Below are 12,797 nucleotides of genomic sequence, written 5' to 3' on the forward strand. Positions count from 1 at the left end.
GATCACTGTTTTCAAAAGCATGCGTGTGTTGTTCAGACAGCTGAAGATCTATTTTTGCTGCTGATTTTTTTCACCTCCACATTTGGACAATCAACACTTCGCTTTATGACACACCACGTAATGGCAGCGACAGCACACTCACCTCTCCTAATGGCTTCAAAACACACACTCACACAAACCGAAAGCTGACAAACGCTCCTTTAACAGACTAACGCATCCCTCCTGTCAGCTGTGAAAACAGGAGCAAACATTTGGAAGATGAGTTTGTAGCGTGGGCCGGGTAACAGATGGAACGGATTGGCGGGTGTTAGTCAGGGTGTCGCTGCCATTATGGCTTTAGTGGGGAATGCGTGTTTGCTGATTTAATGCATCAGATTTGTCATTTGATCATCACAAACAGTCATAAAATAAATGAAAATGTTTTTCAGTACAAATCCCTAAGCTGCCTTCCTAGAGAGCATTGTAAAGTAACATGAAATGGCATTTACACACTACTTTGCTTCTGTATTGTGATGCATTTCCAATACAAATAGGTTTATTAGGATATTCAACAAAAAAATCTAGGGTGGGGCTTGATTTAGTCCGAAGGGAATGATTGTATTGTGAAAGGTGGTTATAGGGGAATATTTATAGGAGTTTTCAAACTTTGACAAACAATTACAAACACTTTTTTCTTTGGAGCGATGTGAAACAGTGCTATGTTTATACGTACTTCTTGACATGAAGACTGTTTCAAAAGGTAGGAACGCAGCATTACATTTGGCATTCTTCTAAGATTCGTCATTTAACTTGCCATTTTGGATATTTTGGTAACTTGGCAAACCAAGAACGCATTGCAAGTTGACAGAAAAGTTGTCTTATACACTTAAGGGGGTCATGAACTGCCTTTTGTACTGTTCTCTGAGGTCCACTTAATATGTTATCAAGATTTTTACATCAAAAAACATAATTTAGAAGTAATAGGCTATTTTCTGTCCTGTTTTTGACCCCCCTCATCTGAACGCTCTGTTTGAATACGCATGGAGGATTTTAGACTCAGAAGTAAACACCCACTGCTATGATTGGTTAGTAGTTGTGTATGTTTGACAGCGTACATTTCTCATAGATGGACGCTGCTGTGATTAGGTTAAAAACCCATAAATACTCCGCAGTAAAATGAAGTGAACAAAAAACTATTTTGTTCGTCTGAAACTTCATTAAAAATAAAGTTCATTCACTCTTTCCTAACATTGGGATCAGTAGGAAGGCAAGGCAAAGACTGTTTTTTTCCTCAACTTGGCAATGCACAGCGTCTTGTTGTCTTTAGAGCTATCTTTATTATTTGATTTCAGCGTAGACCTGCGTGTTCGCAGCTCACGTAAACACTACATGTGCAAATCGGTGGGCGGGGTTAAACAGGCAGTGATGTCGAAGCGGCCGTTGATCATCTGTGGAGGCGGTGCTTGTCCACTTTATTACATCATAGAGTAGAACATTCCAAAAACTCTCATTTTTGCAGACTGCCATCAATATAATCTGTTTTTAGACTAACGACAGTTTCGACTTCTGAAACTTACAGGATGTCTTTATAGTACAATGACCTGTTATATTTAAAAAAATGAAGGGAATTTTGGTTTCTCAGTTCATGACCCCTTAAAATTTAATTCAGTACTGATTTTCATACATTTTTGAGTTCAGTTGTGCATTTAGTGACATTGCTGCATTAAATCATTTGTTTCTATACATAATACTCAGAAATACTACTGCTACTTTTGTCTTGTTTTCCAGCACTAAAAAATGCTGCTGCAGTTAGTTGTAACAACTTAAAATTTGTCGAGATAACTTAAATATCCAACTTAACTCAAGTTCAATAAAGTTACAATTTTAAGTCAAGCACAAACACTTACCTTTTTAATATGAATCAGTGGGTTATTACTTATTCTAATGTTGAATTTTAAGTCATGATAACTAATCATAGCAATTATTTTTTACAGTGAGTAAAAATCTTAAATTTTACTTTTCTCAGTTTATATAAGAATTTTATCAAAAATAATAGAACGTTTGTTTTGTTTAAGAACAATATCTGCCAAAAATGGCTTAAGAAAAAAAATCTTATTTTCCAATTGAATTATGCTTATGTCTTTTTTATGTCTTTTCTGCCCCATCTGTAGATATTTGTTCTTGTTTTACGTGTAAATGTTTGAGAAGTTTTATAGACTTAAGTTTTAAGAATTACTGTACTGTATCTCGATTTAAGAATGTTTTGATATTTGTACTGGAAAACAAGACAATTCTAAGACAAGTCCAAGTAGGAAAATTATTTTCTAGCAGTGTTTTCACAATCTGAATGTTTTAAGATTAAGTTTGGTTGTCGCTTCAGTAAATATCAGAACTCTGTGTACAGAACAGGGTCAAGTGTTTAGAGAAGGAGTGACAATCGTATTTAACAGCAGTGAGTATGTGGCCTGTGTAGGTGGGAACAAAGCTAGTGTGTTTTTGTCTTTACTTTAAAAGGTTTTGTTTTGCTCCAGCTTCATTCTGACTGAGTTTGATATGGGTTAAAGGTCAACCTAGTACAAATTGGAAAAAGAGTCAAAGGTCAAAGCTTAAAGATGACCTCCATCACTGCTCGTTATGTTTGGGAGAGGTCTGTGTGTGTGTTTCACAGATTTACTGGTTGATTGGTTATCCAGAAGCCTCAGTGAAAGGGAGCACGGTTCATTTGACCTCTCTTTCTCTTGTTTACTTGTTTATTAGTTTTAGTTAGCTCTCTTTCTTTTCTTGAAGTGTTTGAGTTGTTCTGATCTGCACAGCCCCTTCTGCATTTTCATAGTAGTGCCAATAACTGTGGTAACCATGATACTGTACAACAATGTTGTTGTAGTATGAATTATGTTACCATGTGTTTTTTGCTAAAAATTTCAACAAATGTGATTATTTTTCTTTTATTTTGTTTTAAAATGTAATAAATTATGATTTTTTTTTTTTTGCATTGCACTGTTAATCAAACATGCATGAAAGAGTGGCTGTTTGAAATATCATATTAGCTTATACTCATACCATTTTTGTAGTATGCACAGTATGCGGTAGTGTTATTTTAGTATCATCTATTTATTTATTTAATCAGTGACATACAAATACATAAACATCTATGTAAAATGTGCCAGATTTTGCCAATAGTATTTTCATACTTTTACAGATATTAATATTTTGAATTAGGTTTTATTTTGTTTTATTTGTTTAACTTTATTTGGTTTGTTATTGTAATAAATGATAAATCTACATTGGCAATTAGATGATTTTTTATGTTTTTTTTTTTTTTTTTTCCAGTTAATTGAATTTAGTTAAATATAAAAACCCTGGTATGTAAACTATCTGTATACTTGGAAAACATGGATGACATTTGAAGGAATGTGCAGTATAAATGAGACTGGAATACTTTATCCCACAATGCAATGTACTTAACTTGACCTGTCATTCATAACAGGATTTTTTACATCTCTTGTTTTAACTCATTTTTAAGACATTTTAAGCCATTTAAGCCAAAATTTATTTAAAAAAATAAATAAATAAAATGCTTGTATTGCATTCAGCCAGTGTGTTTAGTAAAAAGAGGGCAAAAGGGGGGTGAGGTGAAAATATGGGGGCGTAGTCTCAAAGTGGGGGGTGGGGTTTGGCCCAACTACACTGAGGCTACTGTGTGTAAGACTGTGAATAACCCCCTCCCCTCTCTCTCTGTCTCTCTGTCTCTCTCTCGCTGGGCAGTCGGTGTGAAGCTGTGATTGAGGTTGCTGTGGGGTGTGCAGTTTCTCACATTCTGTAGAGGACACACATATACACACACACACACTCAAGAGTGTGTGCTGAGCAGACAGCTGAGGGATTCACTCGCTCGCTGGAGTTGCGCTCACAGAAGATGGATCTCTTGAGGACTTGCTTGCGTTGGGTCTGTGTGCTGGTCATTGGGCTTCTGGGACTCGTGGAGGAGAACTTGGGTGAGTGTCAACCTTAAGAAAATTTACTGACTGCCGTTCTGTGTGTGTCTAATGCAGGATCTGTAATACAGCTGGTTTCTATACGGATCGCCGCACACATTCACATTCTGTTGTATAGCTCAGGATACTTTAATTGACTTCTAAGTTATGTTTCACTTTATCAGTGGTTGACATCCAGTCAGTATAGAGCTATAAAATAAACGTTAAAAGCAGATAATTTAGTTTTTGGTGCATTTGATGAGAAATACTTGAGTTCATATTGAGATCTCTGTTGACTGTTGATTGCAGACTGTTGTGTCTTGGTATGATTGAGCACATTATTAAGATCTCTTTAGGGACTTTATTGAAAACAGATGAAATTACTGGTGTCATTTACTTGAATGAAAGTCTCCATTTGCATTTGCAAGCAAATATGCTAGACTGGGGAAAAGAACAAAAGTAAAAGTTTACAAATTAGTCATTGCCATCTATCCCCATCTAGGAGAAACGAGTATGATTAAAGAGATCTTATATGCATTTTTCTCTTCACTAACTTTTTTTTTTAATTTTTGCTCAGTGTCTCAAAGTTTCAAACCTAACAAACTACTTTTCATGAAATGTTTTTGCTTGAAGTGGGATTCAGAGATATTTATTTAGTGATAGATGTAAATAAAACTATATTATAAATAATTATTTAATATAAAAATTAACAATATAGTCTAAAATATAATGTAATAGAAATATTCAATAACATTTGTTTAAATTTATTATTTTTTATATTTGTATTATAATATAATGAAATTAAATCGTAAAGTACTGTAGAATGTAAATTATTTACAATAATATATTTTACTAAATTAGATTTTCAAATTTTATTTAAATTTGTTGATCAATAATAAATATTATTAGTTAAACATAAATAATTATAATTTACTGATATTTATCTGATGCAATGTCATTTAATTACAACTTATTGATCTGTATTTCTTTGTTAGTATGTACAGTACATGGTGTACGTCGTGTTTTGTGGTAGTGATGGTGTGGCAAATGGTCAGCCAGGTGTTGCTGTGTGTGTTTTTTTGTTTGGTAGTGTGCCTTGAGCCTTGTTTTACACACAGTTGGAGGTCCAGCTTTGAAATCACTCAGTGATGTACAGACTTCTTTTAAAATAGTGTTTGCTTAAAGCGCGGTTGTGATGTTTATTAAATGGTATATTTAATCATATTATTTAATAAATGATTCAGTAATAAAATGTAAATTAATTAACAATTATTTAAAGGCACAATATGCAAACAAAACGCAGTCACAGAGTGTGGAATCATGGGAGTCGTGGTCTTCATCCCCACAGCGGATGCAATCCGACGGGACTCGGGCTGAAATCATGTTCATGGAGGAGCTAATGTATCAAAGATTTATTAGCGTCGTAGTATGAAGCAGGGTAAGGCTGAAAGCCGTCGAAATGAAACGAGGCTGTTGAACAAGCGTGACACAACTTTTATTATGCCACAGTCGACCGCTTCTGCTCCATCTGGTCGTGCGTATGTGGGGTAAAGCAGCGCTGTTTTATCATACTAGATATGTTTGAAAGTTCTGCTATAATGCTACTCTGTGCAGTCGTCACCTGTCTAATAAAACGCATAACATATTAAAGCGTCTTTGGTGTTTCCATGTTTTCTACCAAACAAAACTGGAAATCGAGGGTGTATGATGCTATTGGCAGGTGACGCAATGACCACTATTTAAAATGGCTATTTCTCTGAATTTAAACATTCTTCAAAACATTTTATGATAATCTAAGTACACAAGTCAGCAAAATATATAACACTGATCTAGTAGTTTTTTTTATATATAAATTTTTTTTTTACATATATAAATAATACCATTTAATAAATATAATATATAAATATATTTATTAAATCAGAATAAAAATATGAAATATGGATAATGCAATCAGTAAAATAATATAGTATTTAATAAAATATAATATTTATGTTTAAATACTTTTAATAATAAATTATAATAAATTTTATATTGTAATGTAAGTAAAATGATCATTTATTAAATCTATATAATTTATTAAATCTAAGATGGGAAAGAGATTGATGTTCCTATCCTTTTTGTGTTCACTCCATGCTTTCTCTTGCATCCTGAGCGATAAAGAGAGAGTGAAGCTTCCATCATCAGCCATTTCCATCATTTCTCATCCCATAATAACCTTCAGACATGGTCCAGACCTGTCTCCGGACACCCAGGCGCACAATGAACTCATCCGCTGTCCAGCGAGTGAAGCGGAGACTGCAGAGTCTCTGTCAGAGTTTATTTACAGTCCACAGCATCTCAGCCTCTCCATCACTCTCACTGCCGCCACGCCACCTCATGCATGTCTGAGTGTCAGCATATATGATTGTGTGGGATTGGATGCGGGTCTGCTGCTCATGGAATATATAAACCAGTATGGGTGCACAATTATTTGAAATGAAACCCAAATTGCAATATGGCTGTGATTCAATTAAATGAATGCATGTGTTGCATGTTTCAGAGTGAAGCACGACACTGTGTTCTTTTACACGCTGGTGTTTTCAGTGTTTCAGAGTGGCTTGGTTCATAGTAAATGCTGCTTCACACGTTCTGTGAGTTTGGGTTTTTAATGTGCATTTGGGAACACAGTTTGTGCCAGGGATCTTTAAAAACTAGTAGCAAGAAGTGCTTATAAACCTTAACTTATGAAAAAAGAGGACTCCACCAAAAATGCAGTTTTCCACCAAAAATAAGATAGTTTAATGTTTGAAAATGAAGAAATTAAGACAGCAATTAATTTTATTGTAATTTTACTGTTGTGCGACAAAGTGAAATGATTACTGTTATTAGTAATAAATATTAATACTACTACTAATAAATACCTAAATTTTACTAATTTTATTGCTATTATTTTTTATAAAGATATATTACAATAGTTATATTTTTTAATTTAGCAATACTAATAGTAAACTTATTTTACTGATATGTTATTTATATTACAATTTACTATACAAAGAAATATTACAACAGTAATGTTTGTAATCTTTTAATTTAACAAAATAATTTAATAAAATAATATTAACAAAAATAATAATAATACTTTTATTTTACAGTACACTTATTATTATTATTACTACTAGTAGTAGTAGTGGTTTTGTGGTTAATATTATATATAGTCATATTGATATAAACTTTATTTGCAAAATTTTATGTGTGGCACTACAAACAAGCAAAGCAAACCTGGGCTTTTTAAAAAGTATTTATTTATTTATTTATTTCAATTTGATTATTTTTCTCCGATTCTTGCAGCCCTATAAATGAAGATTTTAGTTGGTTTCACATGGTTTCTAGTTTTTGAGGTTTGGTGGTGGTACTCTTTTGCTCCACCAGCTAGATAAATACTAAATGGTATAAATCAGTTTGGGCCAACATTGGTTTATTTATGATTTCTGATCAGGCAGCATTAGAATCACAGAAAGTTAATTTATTGAGAAAATAATAAAGACAAAATGTTTCAGTCCTGCAGTTGTGTGATGGTCTTCTCAGTCACACCTCACTGACAGCGCCATCTGAAATACTCACTTCCTGTTTGGCTTGGACAGAGGGCACGTCTCATATCCCAGAGGAAAAACTGCCTTTCATCAGCATTCTCATCACCTTCTCACCTCTTTTGCTGGGAGGTTTATTCTCCGATGGCACTGATTAATAATGGTTGGACTCGTTACAGGTTTGTCTTTTACCGTCAGTGGCCACCTGTTGGATAAATTAAGTGATTTAGATTTCATTTTATAGTGTAGTCGCTCTTAAACGATAATATTCTGCTTTAAGTTGCTCTGGGAGACTATATCACGGCCATCCAGCTGCAGTCATCTCGATGGCTGGAGTCCAGAAAATTGTGACGGACAGTCAGCAGATGTAGCTCCACGCTGGATTTTTGGAGTGTGGGAAAGACAGAGGTGTTGAAGGAGGAATAAAAGAAAACAAAAGAGCGTTTGAGACCAAACAAGAGCGAGAAGCTGAGATTTGTTTGCATGTAATTTTGTTAGTCACATATTTTGGTGCCACAGTGGAGTGACTCGTCCTGCCATTGTTTTATCCAAAGCACGCAAGCGTAGATGCGAATATTTCATGTTACAATCACATACTGTGTGTTTATATCAGTTTTCATGCTTTGTAATTGACTCTTTGCTAAGCTCCACCCCCCATAATTACTGTAGCTAATGCAGACAAGCTTTATGGGATGTTCCATAGGAATGAAGTGGAGATTTCTGTTAAAGACATGATTTTCAGTAAATTGTGCTCAAGAAGTGGACAAAATGTATTGGATATTATTCTTACATGGGTTGAAATGAATTGTGAATGAAACAATTAAGACAGTGACGACTTCTGTGATGGTTTTCTCATCTTTCTTTGATTAACAGTGTGGTGTTCAGTGAGGTTTGAGTGTGTTTGTACTCACCTAAATAAACTCATGTCATGAGCACAGAACAAGGCTTGAATGAGCCTCCGGTCCCTGTGTGATAACTCACTTAATGGATTTCGAATGCTGCTCAGGTGTGTGTGTGAGAGAGTCAGTCTGGAGCCTGAACTTTCTTGATTTATTAATGGCTTTTTAATGATAGAGACCAGTGGTATGGCAAACAGTAACACTCAGAAACAGCACTCTGTGTGTAGTCAGCCTGGAGCCTGCAGCCGGTGCTGTAGTGTATTATTAATGGAGGTTAATGATGAGGAGCAACACTCATGTTCACATTCAAACCTCTGGGCGTTTCTTGTTTTATTGTACATTTTTGTACTCTAAAATGTTTAATCATTTGAATCTGTTAATTTTTAATATCCGCCCCAGCAAAGTCTTGTCTGGCAATCAAAAACGACTGTAATTTGAGTGGTGAGAAAAGCGGTGAGAAAAGTAACAGGTGACAAGATAACAGTTGTGTTTCGGCTTGGACAATCATTTTCAACTCGAATAGTAACTATATTTAAAAAGTACACATATAGTAAAATATAAAATGTATAATATATAAAGTAAATAATTAAAAATAAAACATAAAAAATAGTGCCTGTTAATAAACATGAACATATGTATATATATGAACATAAACATAAATATATATATATATATATAGTATATATATATATATAAATATAATAATATATATATATTATATAATAAAAAAAACAAAACAATTTGTCAGCCGAAAACCTTTACAGTAAAATACTTACTAGAAGTACCGCTTAATATTTTAATTTAATATATTAGTAATAGGGATATGCCGGTATCAAATTTTCCTGTTGCTATTAATTGCTAATGCTTTAATCACGGTATACGGTATTGTCACAGTATTGCGATTATTTCAAAAAAGTGGTCACAATACAGTATAACAGGGTATTGCTTGTAATTGCTTGTATATAATATCAAGAACATTTAAATACAATAAAGCAATACAGAAAAATATATAAAGTTAAAAATTAAAGTGCAAAAGAACTATAAAGACCCATAGGTATTGCTTGTAATTGCTTGTATATAATATCAATCTGCTCAAAGCAAATGTGAGGCATGGAGATACTAAGACATTATAAACATTAACATCAGGATTTTCTATACAGCTGCTTTGAAATGTGCATTTTAAAATAAAAAAATAGTAAATAAAAATAAATTAGACCTAAATAAGATATTTGTTTTTTTAAAATGTTTATTAAAGGTTTTTATTTTTTTATATATTTTATATATTTATATGAGCATTTATTTTATGTTTAAATTTATATTATATTTATATAATTATATTTATATTGTAATATTTTTTATATTTATTTAATTTTACATTTTTATGATTTTTTCATCAACTCTCAAACCCCAGTTTGGGAAACTCTGTTTTGTCTTTGTATTTCTATGGTTCACTCTTACCCAAGTGCATAATGGGAAGGAAGCAGCTGGATTTGGTATTTGGAGGTGTTGTGTGTCAGTCCATCTTAATGCCTTTATCTTCTGTTCTTTATAATCGGCCCATTCTTTCATCTCTCTATCTTTAGTATTGACCCCGTCCGTGGACGCACCTGTTCCCACCTTTCACTTCTCGCCTGATCCGTAGGCTGAGCGTTCCAGCACCCCACCTGGACAGACAGCTGAGGGTTTATTGGCCTTCTTTTATTTCAGTTTGTGCTGAAAGGATTTTATACAGTAATCATGAACAGATTTCACAGCAGAGAGTGAGAACTGTGGGAGTTCACTGAAATGACTTCTTTCTTGTTGAAATATTCACTGTTAAAATAGAAATTTTGGAAAGGATATACTGAAAAGCATAGCCAGTTATTTTTTCCAAATAGCTAAAAACTTTGGTTTACATCACAGCCATGACTTGTGACAGGTAGTATAAGTGGGAGGGATATTCTCATTGTACAAATCATTTGTTTGGACAAAAGTGAAATGTTGATACGCCCATGAGTGCAAGATGAGTTTTCAATATTTTTAGTTTGATAAACTAAAAACATGAAAATGACCTGAAAGCTGACCAACATTATCTGGAAATCCACAAAGCTTCAGTTTTTATTTATAGAGATCTTTAAGTTGGCAAAAAGAAAGAATGCATTTTTTCTTTCTGTCTGCACTATTTTATATATATTTTTTCGATGTACAAATGAGCTATGTGCCAGCTTAAAAGTTGTTCAACATTCACATCAATACAGCATCAATATTGTGTCCATTATTATAACATATTAATGATTCAAAAGTTTGCACTCCCTCTGTTTGGTCACATTAGCAAAATTTCACGGGCAAAAAGATCCATTGAACATTGTCAGTAGTCTAGCAATGGAGGAAGCACAGCTCACACAGAAACCAAGCCGCTTTCTGTAGGTCACTATGTTGAATCCGCATGAGACCAACTTGAACCAGCTGTTAAATCTGCAAGGGAAAACTTTCACCTTTTTGAAATTCCCAATCGTGTGGATTCTTATGAAAATGACTGGATTTTGGGGGCAGAAATTGGCAGAACAATTGTAAATGTGAACCCACCTTAACAATATGGCCAATAGTCATCATTAGCCACGTTTGCATGGACAATTTTTGTTATCTTTTGATGCACTCATGCATGAATATGCAAAATGTTGCCACATGCTCACTATCCTCCTTTTCTTTGTTCTAAAAAGCAGACATAGGGCCAGATTTACTAACAGCTTGTGCCAGTGCAAACCGCCTGAATAAGCACTAAAAAGGCATGGACACAATTTGTTTTGTACCCAACCAAGAATTAGTGCTGAAAAGGTGTGCACCTGACCTTATTGATATGCATTTGTAGGGGTTTCCCTTTCAGATGCAAAATATATGGGAGGAGAGTATTAAAATGAATCACGCAACGAGATTTATTAACATTTGCGCTCGTCAAATTACTGCCATTTATGCCATTATTTAACACCCAAAAAAAGCATGTCATAAACTATTTTGCACTTGAAATGGCTGAATTTGTTGTTGCTAGGAGGAGGCACTGTAGAGGACAGAGAGCATGTGGTATTGAACATATCCTTGCGCTAATTTGTGCTGCGCTTGGTAGATTGCTTTGGTCAAGTAGATGTTGTGTCTGTGTTCTTTAATATGTGTGTTGTCAGTAAATCACCCGCAGAAATTTTCACGGCCATCGACGATATTTTGGAATTGCGCTCTTGCGCTAATTTGCCCTGTTTAATAAATCTGGCCCTTAATATTTATTTATTTCAGGTCCTAAACATTCAGACGGCGAGCCCACAAAGTTGATACTTATATTTAATCTAGCAGTAAAAACGCCCATTCCTGTGCCCCGCGCAAGGACTTTTAAACCGATTGTAATCACAATACAAAGCTCCATATTAATGCACCTATTCTATTTACAATATAGCACAGCCTCAAGTGCTTTGCTTAATTCTGTTTCACTATTTTTGAACCCGTCCCACTAACTGATTTGCTGTTAGTGAAAGATGCATTCTCAGTTTTCGCTGTTGGCCAGAGAGTCGTTCTTGTTTCTCTCATGTCATTGAAAGAGTCTTGAAATGGAAGCCTGGGTTTTCCTTCTGCTGTTTATTTGAAAGTGGGGTGTTTATTTTATATTTCATAGAGTGTGGCGGCTGTGGTGTGTGTGTGTGTATCCGTGTGAAGGGTCGCTGGAATGTTCAGGGTCACGTGATTAAGTTTCAAGATGACCTTGCAAATTACATCTCAGCATAAACATAAACACAAGGCCACGGTTTGCACATAAGCCGTCTGCGCAGTCATCACTCACGCTCGCGGTGTGTTAACAGCAGCATTCACTGTGTGTTTGCTGTCTTAATATGGTGTCAGTGCTTGATTATATGAAGTGCTGTTAGCAGCCTGTTTGTGTGAGCGTCAGATAAAGACTCCGTCTCATTACCCAGCAGCAAACTTATGTCATCCCAAGATGTTTAGATGCTTCCAGGAAAATTAAATCAGGGTTATCACACCAGCTAATTAACATGGAACAGTCTGTTTTTACAGAAAGTCAAAATCACTTGGAACTGCAGACGCTGTTTCATACCAGATATGAGTGGAATTTTCTTTATTTACATTACAGACAGTTGCAGAACTTTTGGTGAGGAGCCATGGAAACACGCAGCTCTGAAAAGCATTTTAAGCATCACCGACAAGAGACACGGTCTGCCTGTTATGACAGCAGATGTATATTATTGCATATATATTTTAATTGCAGGAATATTGCAGGTTGTTTTTAGCCTGCATTTGGTGGCATGCTGTCACCTATCACAGACAACATTTTGGATTCCTACCTCGGTGTATGTAGAACAGGAGATGTGGTTATACCAATAAAACTGTCTAAAAGTACA

At 34.6% G+C, this 12,797-nt stretch overlaps 1 protein-coding gene across 2 annotated transcripts in view; it reads left to right on the forward strand.

Annotated features, from left to right (window-relative positions):
* Positions 1 to 12,797, forward strand: part of LOC109080955 (bone morphogenetic protein receptor type-1B-like) — a 48,411-nt gene that overhangs the window by 17,443 nt on the left and 18,171 nt on the right. For both annotated transcript variants that reach the window (XM_042723181.1, XM_042723182.1), the window contains one exon: positions 3,745 to 3,974. In XM_042723181.1, the coding sequence (XP_042579115.1) occupies positions 3,896 to 3,974 (79 nt within the window). In that variant the 5' untranslated portion in view covers positions 3,745 to 3,895. The remainder of the gene's footprint in view (positions 1 to 3,744; positions 3,975 to 12,797) is intronic.

The sequence above is a fragment of the Cyprinus carpio genome, chromosome B5, assembly GCF_018340385.1.
Source record: "Cyprinus carpio isolate SPL01 chromosome B5, ASM1834038v1, whole genome shotgun sequence".
In the NCBI taxonomy this organism is placed as follows: Eukaryota; Metazoa; Chordata; class Actinopteri; order Cypriniformes; family Cyprinidae; genus Cyprinus; species Cyprinus carpio.